Genomic DNA, 21683 nt, shown 5'->3' with positions numbered 1-21683 from the left:
GCTTTAACCGACCTAGGAACATCTCTATGGTTTTCTCTATATCCGAAAAGCAACAAACCATCGCTTATTTTATGGATTACCAAAAATACATAAAACAGATGTCCCAATAAGACCTGTTGTTGATTATACCAATTCACCAACCTACAATCTTTCTAGATACCTAGCTAAGATTCTAAAACCATATGAAAGCCTAATCAAACACGGAATAAAAAATTCGAATGATTTTAAAGATGTTATCTCTAATATTCATATAGAAGAAGATGAAATAATGGCAAGTTTTGATGTTTGCTCATTATTCACTAATGTTCCAATTGAGAAAACATTAGATATTATATATAATCTATTAGATTCTGACATTGATCTTAAACAGCGCTGTCCTCTAGTTACCACGGATATTATTAAAGCGTTAGATCTATGTTTACATTCAACTATATTCAGTTTTCGAGGGGATTTATACAGACAGATAGAAGGTGTAGCTATGGGATCACCAGTTTCCCCAATTGTTGCTAACCTCTTTATGCATTCATTGGAAACTAGTGCCATCTCATTATGTTCTCAGGCACCAAAAGTGTGGTTAAGATATGTAGATGACACCTTTGTCATTATAAAACGGGACCATTTGGATGAACTGTTTAAACTTATCAACAACTTTGATAGAAAAATCAAGTTCACCAAAGAGTTGGAATCTCCTAAAAACGAATTACCTTTCCTAGACTGTCTAGTGGAAAGGAAAGTTAATAATAGCTTAAAAATTAGTATATTTTGAAAGCCGACAAATTCAGGAAAATTTCTAGATTTTAAATCGGCACATCCACACTCAACCAAAGTGACAGTAGTCAAAAATATGATTACAAGAGCTCAAAAACTTGTCACTGAACAAAATGATATGAAAACGGAAATAAATTTAATTACATCTACCCTAATGATGAACAATTATCCAAAAGATTTTATTAAAAGAATAATTAAGAATGAAAGAAAAGACGACATTGTTAATACAAAGAGATTACAGAAAAAGGAATGGGTTAACACAGTGGTGATCCCATATCGGAAAGGAGTTTCGGAAGATATTCGAAGAATCTTAAATAATCAAAATATAAGAGTATTTTTTCGAACAAACAATACTCTAAGATCAAAATTAGTAAGAATTAAAGATCCAATACATAAAGAAGAACAACAAAATTGTGTTTATGAAATCAAATGTAGTGACTGTAATGCAACGTATGTAGGTGAAACATCAAGACAACTGAATGTGAGGGTGAAGGGACACAAACAATGCTTGAAACACATTCCTAAATCCTCAGATGATGTAAGGAAACTGGAGAACAAATCAGCGATAGCATTACACTCGATAGAATCGGGTCATACAATTGATTTCGTTCACACAAAAATCCTTCAAAAGGATTTCAATTCTTACAAGAAAAGGCAGACAGCTGAAGCCCTATACATTTGGGATACAATTAGCAGTGCCATGGCAGCTAATCATTAATAAGTAAAAACCTGAACTCCTTACCGTTTTTTATCTATCTCGTATTATCTAAATGACAACAATTGCATTCAATGATTCTAATCAGTTGTCTTATCGGAATTTGTTAAACAATTAACTGGAACATTAAAAATGACACACACATTCAGTTTCAAATTACATTCTTCCTCTTCGAATTTCACTCTTTTATTTTTATTTTGTTTAATTATCTTCATTTTACATATACATGCTGTGACATATATGATTCATATCATATATTACAAATTGTACGTTTTTCTTATAAATTCACCGATAAGAGACAATATATAGTGTGAATGAAATTTCTCCTCTCACCACTTACGTTTCTATACAATATGTTATATTAACACTTATCATTTCACATCACAAATTTCTTACACACTAATACATATACCCAGTCTAGACATTATTAACGTTGATTGGATGACCTATTCAGTGTACAATGAAACGAAGAACCATGTACCTATTTATATTCGATAATTTAGATGTTTGATTATAATTCCTTGAAAAAGCTTGGACCAGATTGCCAGGCGAAACGTTGGATTTACTACAAATTCATTCGCTGAGATTTTACAAATATATTATTCTTATTAAGTGATTAGATTGTATGTATCTATATTCATCGTATTATAAGCTTCATTTCGACCTATAGATTATTATACCATTTTTAATATTTGAGATCATGAATCAACCACTTCTGATATTATTATACAGTTTACTGTCCCCAAATTATGTTCAGTTTATCGATTACTGTCTCCCACATTCACAGCCACATTTGGTTTGATCTTGTACAAATACTACTTTCTATTTTATGGTGTGATGCGGTCTGTTTGTCTGGTATATAAACCAAGTATGCTTGAAATAAGTGATTTGCATAGCAGTAGCTGTAACTGGTGTTCTGGACTAAACTGGAAGGGCTAGGCGGACAAATGACCAATAAGGACGCTAGACTGCTCCTACCGGTCGAATGTCATTGGCTTGGCACAGTGCTAAAATTAGACAAGTCGTATTTCGATTGGTGAATAAATCACGTAACAAAAAGCCGGGCATAAAATCACAACAAATTGTCGACAGCCTTTTAAATTCACAACAATACCCTTATGATTTTGTCTAGAAAAACATTATCAGCTTCGTGACTAAATCATCCGGCTCACGAAACGTAACTAAAAAACGTAGATGTTTGCATTAACAGAGGTAGCAATTTTCAGCGAAAACAATGATTCCTAACAATTTTAGTTACTTTTCAGTTATTAATATTGTATTATACACACTGCCAACAGCATTACCTTTACATTTCAAGAAAAAAATCGTGATACACTTCATCGCATGCAAATTCGTGCTGAATTACTGCATTGCCTTGAATTAATCCTCATTACGAAAAAGTAAACGAAATTAATGAAAATCTATAAGGCAATGTAGAACCTGAAAAATACACACTGGCTCAAGTTGCTACACCACATTAGCATAGCGAGATAAAATTACCAAAGCGAATCCCAGATCAGTAGATGTGGTAACAGTATCAATAGTGGTAGGAAACATTAGGTGAAGAACACAAACAAAAGCGTATCAGGAGATTAAGGATCTAAGGGAAGATAAAAAGTGAACGCACGTGAACTCTTGCAGATGATTTTGAGCGATATCGCCCAAATTTTCTAACTATTGGTTACGATAGTTGCGCAAAGCTCAACCAGGTAATTTGTACATACTTACATGTCTCACAGTCTAAATGTCAATGACTTCATGGAAAAGTTATAGAATTCAGTTCACATGAAATGTATTAGTTTGATGCTACTTTTCTACATCTTTCCTAGGCGTCTAAGAAAGACTAACTTCTCAAAAATATTTCTTTAACCAACAGCTGACTGACACACTCACCAACTTTTGAAACGGTAAACAGTAACAAATTCTTATTACGTCAAAATGTTGATTGCATAAAAATGAATGGGAATGGTATGTCCCAAAATCGATTATATATATATCATTATATGCCTTCTAATTGAGATAGCAACACTTTCAGTAAGTCTGCAAATAAATTATCATTATTTAAGAACTGTATTATTATAAGTGTAGTGAATAGAGCATAGAAATGGTAAATGTTGATCCAAAAAGATAAAAACTACGGTTACAAAGAATATCAGAAGCTGAAAAAAAAACAAGAAAACATACCTGGAGTTAATTTAGTCGACGTGAGAGTAATATCTTCATTTTCTGTAACAGACGTTTTTATCGTCGACGTTGTGGTACTAGGAGAATCCGATATCAAATCTGTATCGGTCTGCTTGACAAATTGATTTGTTTCAGTGCTAGAGAAAATGCGATTTCAAAGAAAATTTTTATGAATAAACTAGTTGGGAAAAAAAGCACTACATTCTGTTGCAAGTAACAGAACAATCGAGTCGATTAACATCTCAGTATATTTGGTTGAAAAATCAAATCCCCATTCTGAAATGTCTTTTATTAAAGATGGTGAATTTCAACTTTGATGGCTTATACAATGTTATGAATATTTCTGATATAAATGAACTTTAAAGGGAAATAATGCAAAACTGAAAATCTTTATTTCTTATAAAAATATTTTAGTCAGAGAAACCTGTTCAAGAAAAAGGAACTTCTTCGAAATATACAACGATTATTTGAAAATACTTTCTAATAAATTATAAATTTCGTTCCAGAATACCACTTGAACAGAACCCATACATCAAGTACGAGGCACGCATTAGGTGAGCATCAGCTAAACTAGCCAGTTGATAAGACCAAAAGATGTGCAACGGAGATAAACGCAGCAAGTTAATGGATGAAAGACAAGTAGTTTAACCACCAAGCCACCATTATGCATCCATTTGAATAAATAACACGTATACAAGACATATAAAAACTTATATTTGGATTATACGATATTTATCATTTTATATGATTTGTAACTGAAATGTGGTAGTAAAGGTATCTGTGATTGGTCACTAAGTGTGGAAAACAGGACTATTAAATATGTGATTTCCTTTTCGCCTATTGATTTCTACTCCGGTCCCACAGAGAGTGCTTGTAACTGTGTGGAATAAAGTATTGTTTAGAATTTACTTTGGTTCGCTATTCTTGATCGTGAATTGTGTATCTGATATGACGTGATCTAGTCTATATTGTGTACCGTTAGAATATCCAATCAAGCAATATTATAAACTTCGTCACTCAGACAAGTTTTATTACAACATATTTGTATTGGCATGGTATACCGCAGAGAGATGGAAGATACTTTAAACCATCTGACTGTCTATTTGATGGTAATCCTCAGTGTTTGTAAACCAGAGGTTTGAGATTTTTAAGAGGAAAATAACTGTTAATATGTTCTTCAATCGATGATATCTATGACTGATAAGTTCGCAGTTCTTCACGATATATTTGTTCCTAATTAGTCGAGCCACATAAGCAACACTTGTTTTATAAATGTCTTTTTGGCAATTAAGATATTATATAATACCAACAGTAACATCTGCAGCTGATTAAAACAACAACTTCGTAACGTCCCAATCTATAGCAATTGTAAGATACACAATGGTTTTGTAAATATATACAAAATATATTTCATTTTACGTAGGAATTCTTACTTAGTATAATGAGGTGACTCGTTGGTTGTATCCTCAGAAGGTGTTTCATTTACCAGGGTTAATGAGGAACGATGAGTGAAATCTGTTGTAATAAAAATAAATAAACAGATAATATGGTTAACATATGACGAATAGGGTTATGTACTGTTAACGGATTATGTATAATTTTATGTTACATGAATTCGTCCCTGGTCGAACACAACGATCTTATCACCAATAAATTCCAATAAAATAATAATAGAGTGAAAATCGAACCAAGTATAAAATATTAACATATCGGATACAATCTAACTCAACTCAATTGAACAATACTACAGTCAGGTGAAAAATAGGTAACGTCAATTTATCGATACTAAATACAAAAGAGATTGGAGGGAAGGTAGGAGTAACCAAACCAAAACGAAGCACCAATTCATGAGGTAATCGAATATTAGATTAAGGTATATTGGTAGGGAACAAGGTACCTGGTTTAAATCCGCGTGATCATCGTGACCAATGGTTGGTGACTTTGGGTGAAACGTCCCAGGGTCAGTCGCATTGGCTTAGATACATTCACTCCGTCTTCTATTAGATCCTGAGTCTCAAAACTATATTATATTTTTCACTTTGTGAATTCATTTTTTTCTTGAGTTATACTACCTATGCCTGATCCTTCTCCTCCTACTATGACAATTGTCTTGATAATTTCATTTCTCTCTATTTATATAGAACAACTGGTTTAGGTTACAGGGTTTGACGTTGCACATGACTGGCTGAAAAATTGGGACTGAGTAAAAGGTTAGAAGATATCAAGAACTATTACAACTATTTACAATTATTAGTCATCTGCCTAACGAAACAATACGTGTGGCTAGGAGATTTCCAAAAATAAACAATCTAGATTTTATTTCTAGTGGAAACTTACCATGTGTCGATTTGTTGTTCGAACTAAAAGACGAAGGAAGTAAACTTAAGCGGAGCAAGTTAGACTCCGCTGATTTTTGTGCAGCGTTTAACGTGGTAGATGATTCGCACTCTCGTTCATCCTTTAGTTCACGAATGCGCTTTAAAATATATGAAAAGATGGGTACATTTCAAAGTACCATTATTTTTTAGCACTGACGTAAGGAAAACAGTAAGCAGAATAGAAATACATGTGTGAAATTAAGGTTTATCACCATAGAAATTTAAATTCCAACCAGCAGATAACACGTTCACAGGTCAAATTATATACAAAGACTCAGGACACAAGTATTAATATTTCTGGGTCATACAAAATACGTGTCATTCATGTCCTATTACAAAAAAACTGTAGTGGAATGATGATAAGCATAATTTTGATGTGTAAGAACGAAGACTGAAGAAATGGCAACCCTTTGAACTATCTAGTGTATTATTACTATGTATACCCTTATTGCATAACTACTAAATGTCTGGACTACTGTTTCTCTATTCGATTTATTGTAAGCATCCGTTTGACCCATTACCACTTCTATATGTCTGATTATTCCTAATTTATTCTTGACCGATTACTTACAGCTTGTCAGTTTGGGCCTGTTTATGTATAACTATGATTTCCGACTATATGGTGTGATATGGTCCAGTATTCCTGTATATAAATCCACGTATGCTTAGAGTAAATATAACAGAGAATTTACTGTAGTTTTCCCTCTCAGACATATATAAATATAGTTCACTCTATATTAGATATTTTGGTAACTGTTTGTTTGATGTCTTTTATTAGTACACAGGTTAGTTTTTTATAAATTATTATTAACTCACGGAATATAGATTCCTGTACTAGGCTTCGAGCCATACTCTAAGTGCGATATCTAGTGATATTACGTGGTTGCTCGAACCAAGCTAGGTAAAGCGGCTTTGGGACCTGCAAATTAGTGGGTAAAAGTTGAACATCTTAACCAGAGAGCGATCTCCCAGAATTTACTTAGTCAATTTCTATTTATTTAGATCAAATGATTAGTCTCTCAAGACCAAGGAAAATAACTCTATATGACCCTTCAAGTAGATCAGCGTCATATAGTATTACCAAACTTAATGTTCAAAAATCGGGAAATGAATGCAAGCAACAACGAGAAATGGATGAAAATCACTGCACAGACAAGCCAACAGTAATATGGTAGTACAATTATCTACTTGTACTAGGGAAAATATGAGAAAATCAGTACGAAAAATTGTAAGCAGTTGCAGTCCTAACAAATCGATGGGAAGATTCAAACAAGCAATACTAAATGAATTTAAACTTCACCCCATCGCACAAGCAAGTGGCTATCAGGACTCAGTGGCCGAGTGGATAACGCTATGGCGTTTGAAGAGAAAGGCACTGGGTTCGAGCCCCAGAGTGAACACCAACAAATCTGAGATACAGGTACATCCAGCTGACGAGTCCCGAATAGGACGAAACGCGCGTCAAACTGGATTCCACAGCTAGCCACTATCCATCTTTGCTTACAATGCTTGTGAATTGACGCTATATCGAAGCAATACGCACAGTATGCACATATGCCAATTAGAGACTGACCAGTTGCAGTCCTAACACATTGATGGGAAGATTCAAACAAACAATACTAAATGAATTTAGTACGAAAATGTTTATAAAATCCGTATACGTGAACAAGGTATCCTACTTTATTTGCTGAACGAGGAATAAAAAGATCCGAACTTGATGATGATGTTGTACTGGCACGGACTGGACATTTAGCTCCAACGAATTCTCCAACGCTTAACTGTGGAAACAAAAATTTAGGAAGGTTATATATACATGTATGGAGTAAGATGGAAATACGAAATTTAGATACTAGTTGGTTCTTCAGTTCAGATCCAGTGTTAAACGTTGTGTTTGTTAATTTTCGTACTTACAGTTTATTAGAAAATAAGACTGGCAAGAAACGGCAACAAATGAAGTTGGTAGTTTCAAAGTTAAGATCAGTAGAAACTAACAATACTGTTTTTTTACAAGATCAAGTATAAGGGGTTTGGAATTTAAAATGAATGCACCACTGTCAAATTACTGAGTTGCAACGAAAAGGCTAAGTAGTGAGAAAATGAAACGCGTCATTTTTTTGGTTGTAGGTTGAATTTTTAAACTAACGAGTCTCAGACCCACAAAACTTTGGCGTATTTAACTAAAAGATCCTAAAGATCAGAAATTTACAATAATTCAAAAACCTTTGGACAGAAATATAAAAGGCCAGTGGTTCGTGAATGATTTTCTTTGTCATTATTCACAAGTACGAGAAGATAACCACACAAAATACAAAGAATTTATAGAAGGCAGCCAGATTTATTGGGTAGAAGCACACAAACCCAGTAATTATATAAAAAAGTTTTCACTAGAAATTAAAGACAATGGGGTGCATCACTACATACAATGAAAAATCATAGCAAAAAAAGTAACGACTTGAATGTAAATCAGAAAAGTCATACCAAACTAGTAATTTTCAGGCACATACTGCTTTTAGATGGCGATTTTTATACCCGTTACATACAGACAGATAGAAGATGAAATATTCCTGCCAGGAAATTCCTAATCCGAGCAACAGATATCTATAATTAATTGATAACTAATGTTCAGATAGATAGATGAAAAAGAAACATCGATGACTAGACCAAGGAAGCTTCGGAATTTAGAATCAAACATGATATAAAAAAGAAGTTCAATTATGAAATTCGCTTTATTTTATGAATCATTGTGGGTTTCCAAACTAAACAAAAGTTTATCAGGGTATGAAGTAAAACCATAGTACAAATTCCAATATGATATATAATTTTATAAAGTATTTCGTCAGATTAGCAATTCTTACTTTATTCTTCGGGCGAGGTATAAAGAGTTCAGAACCAGAAGATGATGTACGACCTGGTGATTTAAATAGTCCATGATTATCATTACACTGATTGTCATCTGCCTAACATTATAAAAGAAATGTGACAAAATTTTTAACAAATACTCTGCTGCTAGTAATTTTTGTTAGATAAAATATGGACGCTATTCTAAATCCGGTCGTGTTTTTTAGACCAATGTCTAAAAATGATTTAAAAGCCCTGAAAATGCCATACTTTGGAATATTCCATGGATTTCATATTGTTAACTTTAGTAGTTGTTATGGCAAACCGATACTGCTTTCCTTTATTTGTGATTTTGCAGTCTATAGTAAGTATAAAATTGTCTCACAACTCACAAATAAATTTTGCAAATAGATGGAATGATGTGGAAATCTATACAGAAGTGAACTAGCTAAAAAACTATCACACTTCGGAACAAAAAAGAAAATTGGAAGAAATGGGGAAGTCGTTCAGTGATAACGTCTTGGAGATTTTACTCACGTAATTTTACGGATAAACCCGATACCTTAAGTTGACTATCGTTAATATTTTAGAACGAATATGATCTCATTCGTGATAGGATTTTTGAACAACTTATTGACTGATATCTTTATTATATATCTTCTCCCACCTTACTATGCACAACGTAAGAACACAAAATAACTTTATAGATGTTTTTTGAGAGTTCGAGGATATCCTAACTGCACTGAAGTAACAACAACGTTGATCAGATATTTTAAAAATATCTACCACATCGTTATTGTTTATTTGTACAGGCTAGAGAATTCGCTCATATTCATTTTTTAGCGATTGATGTCATCTTTGTTGTAGGGACAACCTACAATTTTACACAATAATCCTCTTATAATAAAATTATTTTTTTGTGTTCTATTTTTCTTTGATAGTCATAAAAGTGAGTCCATCAACATGTACTCATAATATAACACTAGGTTCAAGATTTATGAGATGGGAAAAAGCCTCATACATATGTTCTAAACAAGGTTGAATTTAGCGAGGGTTAATTTTTACTAGACAGTCTCCCTAAAAAATGGAGGTTTTCACCACCACGTAATTTATTTATTTATTTAAACATATACATATTGGTACAAAAGGGCACCAAATATATATATGCAACACACACCACCACGTAAACATTTGTACCGATTATTTACTATATTCAAAACGACTTTTTAATGATATTTCAGATCGAAATCCTTAAACCACTTGTTACTTATTCACATATTGAAACAGGTATATGCCAGTGACTATCTGAACTTGGTAGCTAAGTGGATAACGCAATTGAGTCGGAAGCGAACGGTACTGAACTGAGTCTCGTGGTGAAGAATAACTCTGGGGTCCACATACATCCGGATGACGAGTCCCAAATAGGACAAGACGCGCGTCCGCGATTCCACTGCTAACCGCTATCCATCTCTGCTTAATAAGTCAACGATATTTTTTTCAAGTAAACCTCCAGCAACGTTTGCTCTAATATACATGAACATGTGTACGCATATAGGAGAATATTAAGTTAATCAAAAGAATTTACGAGTAAATGATCATAACAAAATAGATTATACTGGGTAAAAGATACAGATTGATAGTAAGAAAGATGTACTAGAAGTGATAAGAATAAAATAATAATCACTAAAATTTCTTAGCATTGGGTAATAAAAAAGCGTTAGTCAAATAGTGGGGAATATATTATTATCAACATAATTTTTATCACTTGATTTTAATGCTCATTTGCCCAAGTTTGACATACTTTCTACGTCGAAATATTGACTAGAGCTTTTGTTAATTTATTATTCCTATTACTCGTACACCTATTTTCTTACTAACAATTAGCACGTTTTACGCATTATGTTCAGTCATATAATCTATTTCATTGTGATCACAGACTCATTAATTGTCTTGATTGGTCTGGTGTTTTCACACTAATATTCATGTATATTAGAGTAAAGCCTGATGACGATCTAACTGAAAACAAAATTGTTAGCTTATTTGTTGTTCTAGTTTCCAAGCTGGGGAATTTAGATATTCTATCCACAAAAGGTGTTACATACAAAATTTTGAAGTCTGACAGAGTATGAAAAACAAGAATCCATAACATGTTAAAAATGAGAAGTACTAGAATGAACTCGGAAAGTCCATAGTTATCATAAACCTTAAGTGAACATCTTTTCCTCAAAAACAAAATTAGAAACTAACAACAAGAATGAGAAATAATAATAATGAGGATATTTCAGGTGACTTTTCCATACTTTTCGTTGAATAGAATCTGAATTCGATACGGACATACTGGTTGAACTGAAAAGTGATTTTGAGCTCAAAACATTTGCGTTAGATGAGTCAGTTGTCGGGGGTGATGTTGATAATATTGAATCACTTGTTGATTTAGCCTGGATCTTTGACGGGAAATTAAAAAAATCGCATTTTTATGAAATTTAACATTCGGTAAAGGAACGACAGAACTTTACAAAAAATTATCACATGAACTAAATGCACAAAGTTAGTAAACTGGAGAAGTTCAGGATGTAAAAAGCCAAACTGTCAATATGATACAACTTGATGTAAATGAACTTCACATAAATGCTAGGGGGACCTTAAGTTAAAGTATTCGTTATTAAGTGTTAGTTTTTCTTCTTAACAGGGTAGCTTTGATGATATTTTTCTACTTTATATTTCTGTAATCAATCTGGTTGGCTGCTGTCATTCTGGGTTTATATGTTTTGACGTCCCGAAGTCTCTGGGTTTTACCACATAAACAGAGTTGTTCGATTTGAATTTCGAATCTGTTAGAAATATAAAGCCGTAAGATCATATCAACGACAACTCTGAGTGGCTTATCAGCCAATCATAACCTTATTTTGAACTTGGTTAAAGTTAGTTGAGTTTACTTTGGTATTACTTCATAATCATCCATAAATTAAGGTCTCGCCTAAAAAGTAATAAAATCGAAGTAAACGACAAATAATCTTAACATGACTAATAAACGAGAAAAGCAGTCAACGTAAGGAATACAATCGGATGACCTTGGGGTTCGGTTCTAACTGCTTTTAGCCAGTCAGGAAGCTCAAAAGATAAATGAACGGATTATCATTCTAGGATATAGATTTTGATATCCTTGTACTATGGCTGGTGTCAGCTTGTGATAAAGACTCTAACACTAACTCCTAATGTTCAGCACTATTTTCTAACCCTCTGCTGATCTAAGGAGACTAATCTAATATGTCATTCAGATCTACACATAATGTAAATTTCGCCTTAAACAATTAACAAGATTTTACTAAATGAACGTCTTTTTCCCCTTCTCATATTCGATTATAACCCCCGATCCCGGTAGAACCAACTATCATTGAGCTATAGCTTGGATGGCTTTGAACGATTTCGATCTGGATAACTGACCAGTATGATTAACGTCATCACGCAAGTCTAAGTAAAAACTTGGGTGATTATCGATTTTTCAGTAGATTCTGTGAAACAATTTAGCATAAGAGTAACAATGTTTATTTCAAAAGTGAAACAACAAAATTAAGATATGCTTGCCTGATCAGTAATACAACTACTTGGTTTCATCGAAACGCTCAGCTCGCCGATCAATTTCGCACTATTTATTTGCACCCACTTATAGGCAGCTTTGAGATTTGCATCATTTACCTAGAAAAAAATTTTCGTCATTATATGTTCAGATGGGGAAAACAGAGACGGAGAACTTCTAAGATCTTTAGCGAATAAACGGTATGTAAACTGAGAATAAATTTACAAAAACGAGTACAGTCAGATAAGCAGCACTTATGTAGTCTTGAGCATAAAAAACCTATTAATGATAGTGTAAAATAATGTTTCTAGAACTACAATTATTAATTGTTAGTTTTCCCATAGTGTTAATAAACACAGGGCTTTATTTCAGCCTTCCGACGAGACACCGAGAAACTCTACGAATTCAAGATAGCTCTCCGCAATAAGTTCTAAGCCTTACAACATCTACTTAAATAAGAGAAAACCACTAAGAGGGACGACTATAAAGTAATCAAAAAAGCACTAACTTCAACGTGTTAGGAAATTCTGCATCATCATCGTTATCATAAGGAATGGATCTCTATGTAAACCCTGGACAGGATTCAATAAAGGAAGAACGAGAAGGCAGTAATCAACAACAGTTGAACAAGAGTAGAGAAAGTCAAGGCACACATCAAATACACAAAAGCAAACAAGTCAGTAAAGACGAGCATTGGAGCTGACAAACAGAAATACATGGAAGAAATTGCAGTTACAGTGGAAAAAGCTGCAAGAGAAAGAAATATCAGAAAACTATATGGCATAACTAACAAACTAGCTAGGATATACAAGAAACCAGAAAGACTAGTCAAGGACAAAGATAAGCCAATCACTGAGACTGAAGAACAACGGAACAGGTGGGTAGAATACTTTGAACAATTCTTGAAAAGACCAGACCCAGTGAACTAATTGAATGAGACTCGTCACTATACATTAACTTCCTTAACTATGAAAAAGCGTTTAACTGTGTGAATAGAAGGACCTTATGGAACCTTCTTCGACACTATGGAGTGAGTAGCAGAGCAAATCGTCAACATCATACGACGAACTACACTATAAAGTTGTGCACGCAGGACAGCTGACAGATACATTCCAAGTGAGGACCGGTATCAGACAAGGCTGTTAACTCTCACCTTCTCTCTTTCTTCTGGTGGTTGACTGGATTATGAAGACCTCCATATCTCAGAGAAGCAAGGAACACACTAGACAGTTTGGATGCAACAAGATGATTTGGACTTTGTACATGAACTAGCTCTTCTTCTATCCTATACATATCAAAAAAATAGGTGAAGACGACCAGTGTATTAACAGCCTCTACAGCGATAGACCTTAACATACACAGGGGGAAAGCGGATCCTAAAATTCAACACGGAGAACCCCAAGCAAATCATACTTGGTGGAGAAGCACTGGAAGAGGTGGAAAGTTTCACGTACCTGAACAGCACCATCGATAAATAAAGAGGATCTAGTGGAGATGTCAGGGAGAGGAATTATTTACCACTTATTTTTTGAACACACAAATACTGGTACAAAGGGGCACCAAATACATATGCGCTACACAAGTCACTTGATTTTTGTGTGTGTTGTAATACTTCCCAGGTACCCAAATCGAATCAGTAGAGGATTGGCAAAACAAAGACAACACTCTTACAACTGAAGAACATATGGAACTCAAAACAACCGTCAATCAATATTAAAGTCACAATCTTCAATACGAACGTCAAGATAGTTCTACTGTACGGAGCTAAAACTTGGAGAACTACCACAACCATCATCAAGAATGTACAAGTATTTATAAACAGTTGTCTATGTATTATACTCAATGTCTGTTGGCCGGATACCATCATGAACATCCTACAATGGGAGAACAAGCTAGTTTCCAACTGAAGAGGAAACTAGAAGACGTCGGAGTTGAATAGGACATACATTGAGGAAATCATCAGACTGCATCACGAGGTAAGCGCTAACTTGGAATCGTGAAGGTAAAAGGAAAAGAGGAAGACCAAGGAACAAATTATGTCTGGAATTGGAGGTAGACATCAAAAGAGTGAACAACATCTGGGAAGGATTGTTCAGAATAGAGTTCGATGGATAATCCTGGTGGGTGGCCTATGTTTCTCCACAAAGGGTAACAAGCATAAGGAAGTAGACTTAATCATTTTAAAACGGCGTTATCCATTTTAATATTAGTAAATCGATGAAAAATGGAACATCAACCGCGCGTTTAATGCTGTGAAATGATGTTATAATGTATCTTTACAGGAGTAGTATGCGGATAATGTTATTCTACTGAGCTGCACCACACAAGCTGCTCACATATCACATTATTATTCAGCAAACTAACAGCACGCAGATATGTATAGCATCCTACAATGTGTTATTCGAACTATTAGAGTACAAAACAATTCTTCAAAATTATTTCAACCCTATGACTACCACTGGTGATGAAGCCGAAAGTAATGCAGAAGCTCTTGTATTTGGGTTATTTAGTGGGGAATGAAAGTGTGGTTGACCATAACTGCTGTAAAGCAGACGAGGAGTATCTTCTGTAGAAATCAAAAAATAATGCGACCGTAAACGATTGGGTAGACAACAACCTGCTAAGTATAGACGCCCTCTAAACCTATCCTATCTGCCCTCTTTAATACGAAAATACAATCTTTCTAGTCATACCTGACACAGAGGAACTTAGAGAAGCAGATGATTAGCTACTTTACAGCAATCCAAAAGTTTAGGAAAAAGTTCGCTTATCTGACAATTTACAATTAGTAACAAAAAGAGAAAATCAGCAAACAAAAAGGAATCTATGCAAGTAAAAGACATGTTTCAGGAATCAAACGGTAAATAAGCATGAAGCACTCGAAGATAGAATGTCCACTGTGTGTTATTACAGTTGGATATCAATAGTAAGCAAAATGTACATTAAGAGGAAAACAAGATTACAACACTCACTTTAACATTAAAGCGATTGTCAAAAACGACTTCGTTTGTATTGTCCATTCGATAAACCACTGCAGATAAACTAACAGCTAAAATTGATTCTACAGATTCAGTAACTTCATTTTCCACTAGCTCTGATGTTTTCTTAGCTATTAGTTGTACATTTTTATTTTTCACTAAAGATATAATAGAAGTAGAATACTTATTTGATAATGAACATTTTGGACCAACTTAAACTATCAGATTCAGTAGGAGACGGATTCTCATGATCATGCATAACTGACAAATCACCTTCCTCACCACCACCATCGCTGCTATTTAAAATCGAAGCTGAATTTGGCAACCGCGCTAGTGAAGATGAACGCGACTCGAATCCAGACAAAAAAGGACTGTTACATGAATCGGCTAAAAATATGAAATAAACATGAACTCAAACTCCACTACATTTTTGTCGATTGTTTAAACATACTGAATCAAAATTTGTATTTTTCAGCATTTATGTTAGTCAAGGAAATACGTTAGTCGATGAACCTAAATTTTAATGGCTAGCGAAGAGAGAAGTAGCAATTTTAGAAGACTAGAAAAGACTATTTCTAAGCAGGTTTGTTATAAAAAGATAACCATTCTAGAATTCGTGTTATTCATGAATTACAGGTCACATGCGAAAATGAAACACGGAATAATACCTTCCCGATCCACTGAATAAGTAAATGTAAGGAACAGCACATCCATATTAGCAGGGGTAGTATAATTTTATTTAGCACTTTTGAAAACATCAACTGTATGAAGTTTTGGCAAAACCCAACTTCAATCAGAAATAATAAGGCGCGTGCTATAGTTTGTTAAGTTTTAAGAAATGAAAACTTGTAAAAACAACAGTACCTTCGATTGTAGGCGCAACCATGATCTAGTGGTTGAAATCCTTAACTACCAGCTCGTTAGTCCATGGCATGCATAAAAGACTGATGGTTAGTTAACTGATGACGCAACTAATATGGTTATTAGTTAAGTTTATATTAAGAATCCGTGAGCTTATAAATGAGACATGGCCCTAATATGAAAGCAAAAATAAAGACGGATCTTAGTGGATAAACACAACCGATCTTAGTCAAACAGCTCAAGAGAGACGCGCTATAGACGTAGATGGCTATTGATGGCCTCCGCCCATGTACAATTTTACTGTTGAAAATGAATTGTGCAGACAGTTATTGTGATTGATAAATCTAACAGATAAGTGCAACAAAACTTCGACTGAAAAGCTATGAAAATCTATTATTTGGTTTGTCTAAATCGACCTCAGTACTCTGACTAAAGTGTGGATCTACATGAGCGAAATATTTATTAAATAAAATCTATAATGTACCTTAAATGTTAGTCATGTGACAAGTTCGGCTTTAAAATCACTAGGCAGATACTGTAATGAATTTATAACTGTAAATAACATACCCGAATGGAACCCATTGATTTTATGAGCACTCAATGGTTCTGACAAGCGCATTGCTTGATTGGGGGCTTTGATGAATAGATTATCAGTATGGCCCAATGACTTCCTTATTCGGTTGTGCTTGATGTTTAAACATGAAAAAGTTCAGTGATAAAAATTTCCAAGAAACAATATAATATAAAAAGTCCATGATATTGCACGACTCCTATACATTGCCTGTGGTGGATAAATGTCTCACACCCGACATGCTTCAACTCTAACAATCACGGTTTCTCAACAGAACCTCAATTGTATTTTGAAGCTAGTCAATAGTGAGCACATGATTAATGTAAGTATGGGAGGATTTGTGGAGACTGTAATTTTCAGTTTAAATCACGAACTGAACTTAATTAAACTGCTGTTTAAAACCCAGAACTACTGGAAGGCCATTTTGTACCAGTACGGTACAGCTCAACAATGCGCATCCAGAACCTGCTACACTCCACAAACTCACCTATAATAGTATAAAAAATTAACGATTAGAAAACAATCCGTCTGGACAATGTGATGTATTCACTCCATACATTTCGAACAACCTGGTCACACATATTTATCAAGGTGCTTTATATGGAAACTAATAAAGGTTAATTGAATAAAAGTTCAAATAAATCTTAATTAAAGAAAAATTATTATAAAGGAACAAGTTGTCATACCACCAAAGGTCGTAAAATACCCCGAAGATTACCAGAACAAATTTAAGGTTACGACTAATAGTTTTTGTACACATAAACGAAGTTCAAATTTGCGAATAAATAAGGCTTCCATAGGCCTATGAATCCGTCCTTGACAATCTCCACACATCTTAGAAGCTGTATTGATGTCGACTGTATGCCTCGCTCTAATCGTGTTTTGCTGCTGATGAACATGTTTTCCTGTTTGAAACGTTTATTGGAGTATTTGACGCTAGCTGGTTACAGGTTTCATAACATTTGATTGGATTGTTCGACTCCTTCCCAAATATGTGTCCACGAAAGCATTTGAATTGAGGGAAACAGTGAAATGCGACAGGATCGTTTGTAAAATGACTAGGGTTATACGGAGTCATGGGTTCAGTTTTTTCAATTATAGTTACTCTACAAGTCGTTAGTTTACAGACAAATCAAGACCAACAAACACTGTACTCAACAAAGAATGAGCTGTAGGTTTTGTACTGAATGGTCACATTGCCAGATTATTTAAAAGATGAAGATACCCATACAGTAGGAAGTTTATTATAAACATAATAAGTCAAGAGAAGTTCCACCCAATATATTTAAGTGGTATGGGAGTGTGAGTTAAGAATAACTTACTGGGGCAGATAGTTTGAGATCGTTAGTTAAAACACCTAAAGTGTGTTTCGAACAGGCTGAAATCATTTCTTATCATAAATTCAAACGAATTTACGTGTAAGTGAGTTGGAGATTGGACTGCAATCTAATCTCTTGAATTCGGACGGATCTGAATTCTCCTTTGATAGATCTCGAAAGTCTAAAGAGATGAAATAAAGTGAAAAAAGTCACCATCTGCTTGTGTAAGACTTCTCTGGTTTTGTGCGGGGTTGGAAGACTCAAAACTGCAGTCCGCAGATACCATAGTGTCAGATACAACAAAGGCTGGTGGGTTTTCAGTGTTAACATCACACTCTTGGGTACGAATATCACCAGGTTTGCATTCCGCTACGTGATAAGAAACTGGGGGCGGAGGATCAGATTCAGATGACGGTATAAAATTCGAGCTTTCACAACCACATAATTCCGAGTCTGTAGAATCCATTTCGAAAAGACCGCAGCGGAACAAACGTTGTATCTTCGCTCACTTTTCCAAATGGTTCAATTAGTTCTGGACAAAATAAAGGTTTCCGCTTAACGGGCTCCCGTATCTGGTAGTAGTAGATCACTACTGCCTCCAGAGAGAAACTCAAGTATACTTAACAGAAAAATAGATGTATGAACGGGAAAAAACTGAGTTCTTGTAGTAATTCAAAGTACACTACGATTTGTTTTGTTATGTTTTGTCTCAAGTCTCTGACCATTTAATTGATAGAAGTAACACACAACATCTGAGCCAGGAGACAATATAGTTACCAGGATTTACCGCCTAGATTAAATGTTGATGCACTGTCTTGTATTGATTTTCTTCAGTTGTACAACGTTCAGTTCATGTTGTACAACATGAACTGCCCCATGCAGCAGTGGTCGCACTGTTTCTCATACCTGATATTCCAAATTCATTTTCTGAATAACACCATGCTTTTTTCTATGCATTCACCAAAGTATTAGCAGCACTTGGTTACTACGACGATGTAATCCGCGTTACGTATTAACCTCGAGATGTGACCTTTAAGTAAGCAAGGAGGACACACACTTCACATACAAATTAGTTGTAGCGTGACCATCAACATGAATAATTTATTTCGGTGAGCTGCAGTTTAAAATTACTTCTGTTGTGACCTACTTCTATGACGAGATCGCGATTGGTATAATGGAAACAATTATTATTATAACCAATTATACCAGTGATTGTTTCACTGTACTTGTTTGTTTAACTGTACCAAAGACACTTTTCCTTCCGTTGCCTGTTATATTGCACGAACTCGATTACTCTGGACAGTTCCGCCCGTAAACTTTGGCACGTCTCGGTGTTCTTCCGATACCACGAGATCGCCAACAAATATACCTTATTGCAACCACTAACAGCCTTCTGGTTTTTGGCCTCCCGAGGGATCGAAGCCGATACCTGGCACGTAATGTTCCTATATTAGTGATCATTGTCAATCGCGACTCGCCGCCATCTATACTTCATACAATCAAACACACTCTGATGGTTCTGATACACATTTTCAGCTGCATCGTATTTTGCCGCTACACAGTACACCAATGTATTCAACTCAGTAACAGTCAAACGCCATGTATATTGGAGCAAAGCCTGATGACGATCTAATTGAAAACAATTGTTCGCTTACATGTATTGTTCTAAATGTCAAACAGGGGATACGTTAAAATGCAAACGTAGAGGGAAGTTATAACCCAAGTTAACGCAGTCAGTATAAATCCGCAAGCAATCTAACACCAAATATAGATCTAAAGTGAATGATAATAATTTAATTTGGTCTCCGAAATAAATACGATACCTAAATAGGAGTATAAGGAATGATAACTTTGAATTTGTGTTAGAAAGTGTGCTGCTGTTATATCAAACGAATATAATGTAGGAGTTTTACAAACAATCAGATTTATATACAAAACCGGATAAAATGTTTCTTACAGTTAGTACGATTAGTCAAAAACAACGGTATAATCACTTCAGCCCCAGTGACACTTCCCCATCAAATGTGTACAGTATCGATTTTTCCTGTTGGAACAGACTGAATCGCTAAGCTTGTACCACATAGAACATAGCCTGCGACAAACGTATGGACAGACAGGCTATAAGCACGCACAAAAGCACCATTCGGTCATTCAATGGCCAATCCGTTTTATAAAAATTTCAATATATTTTTTTAAGTGTCAAATTTCAAAGTATCTAACGAAGAACGAAATGGAAAGAGGAAGTTCACGGCCGAAACTATGAATAAATCAAGTTAGGAGCTTGAGTAAAACGAGTACATAAATAACTAATAAAAATGGTTATATACACAACAATAATTTGTACTGAATCAAGTACTGCAGAAATAATCGATTCCACCTGTTTTATATGGAGGTTAAGTTTGCTCCTTTTGTCTATCGAATGGAGAAATTTTCATGTGTTTATAGTCAACATATCCGGCCCTCTATTTGTCTTCTGCGTTTGGCAATAAAAAGTTGAACCAATTTATTAGAGCCACCTGATTTTAGTACAAATTTAGAGGACAGGCATTAGTTTGCAGGTTCATTTCATTTGCTGGTCACAACCATCACAACATAAGCAAACGAATCGTATATCTAGAACTGTCAACTTGAATCAAACTGTTCAATCATAGATGAGTCCAACTACCAATGTCAACCATCTAATCTGATCCAACCTGTTTTCAACTCCTTTAGCCCAAACATCCAAACATCCCCATTTTCAACTTTTACACCAGCTTGACTCTCATATATCGAGGTAACAATCATGATCCTTCCTTTACAGAAGAACCTAAAAGTGCTAGCACGTACAATCTGAAACATACCTTAATTTTGGTTCTTTAACGTCACTTGAAGACAGCGACTTTCTTCATTATTCCACTGCTATAACAAGGTTGTTTGAGTCTGGATTTGGTTTACATGAATTAAGTAGCCTCAATACATTGATGAAGAACAAGATTCTGTGGAAACAAATATTTATTTTGGTTTCATCATTAATGTAATAGTCTCTAAAGCAATCGACTGAAGTGACGTAATTTTCTAACATACGGGTTCATAGGCGGAGGTTACATTACCTATTTCTTAACGTTGATCTACTCTAACTCCATGGTCATGTTATTCCATTTCTGCAACACTCTTAAAGAAATAAAAATGTTTAGTTTACTGAAGTTAAACAGGGATGGTGTGACTGTTTAAAGTACGTCGAAGTTACACCGCTTTATGAATAAATAGGCTGACGTAACTCATCTTAGTGCCCAGGTACTGCTGCTTTTCTGGTGTTCATGGAGGGCTTAACAAGTTTTACTACACAAACTGTTCACTTATATACGAAGAAAACATAGTTTAAAATGTATGGGAGCAACTGACTGTTGTATGTGATAGTTTCATGGAGTGCATTTGACCCTTCCGACAATCAATTTGTGATTTAGATTCTAGTCGTTGTGATGGCTTTTTCGAAGACTTTTGGTGCGCAGATTGCA

At 34.8% G+C, this 21683-nt stretch overlaps 1 protein-coding gene across 1 annotated transcript in view; it reads right to left on the bottom strand.

Moving 5' to 3' along the window:
* The window catches only part of Smp_138610 (hypothetical protein), a gene marked incomplete at both ends in the record, with an annotated part of 40715 nt that extends 22060 nt beyond the window's left edge, over positions 1-18655 (bottom strand). The window contains 11 exons of the mRNA XM_018792786.1: positions 3668-3804; positions 5101-5182; positions 6005-6143; positions 7725-7823; positions 8901-9002; positions 11184-11327; positions 12469-12579; positions 15433-15596; positions 15652-15825; positions 18287-18370; positions 18403-18655. Coding sequence (XP_018644194.1) covers positions 3668-3804; positions 5101-5182; positions 6005-6143; positions 7725-7823; positions 8901-9002; positions 11184-11327; positions 12469-12579; positions 15433-15596; positions 15652-15825; positions 18287-18370; positions 18403-18655 — 1489 coding nt within the window. The remainder of the gene's footprint in view (positions 1-3667; positions 3805-5100; positions 5183-6004; positions 6144-7724; positions 7824-8900; positions 9003-11183; positions 11328-12468; positions 12580-15432; positions 15597-15651; positions 15826-18286; positions 18371-18402) is intronic.
* Between the last annotated feature and the right edge of the window lie 3028 nt (positions 18656-21683).

The sequence above is a fragment of the Schistosoma mansoni genome (genome assembly GCF_000237925.1).
Source record: "Schistosoma mansoni, WGS project CABG00000000 data, supercontig 0111, strain Puerto Rico, whole genome shotgun sequence".
In the NCBI taxonomy this organism is placed as follows: Eukaryota; Metazoa; Platyhelminthes; class Trematoda; order Strigeidida; family Schistosomatidae; genus Schistosoma; species Schistosoma mansoni.
Note: the sequence above shows the minus strand (reverse complement) of the source record. Positions and strands in the feature narration are given on the sequence as shown.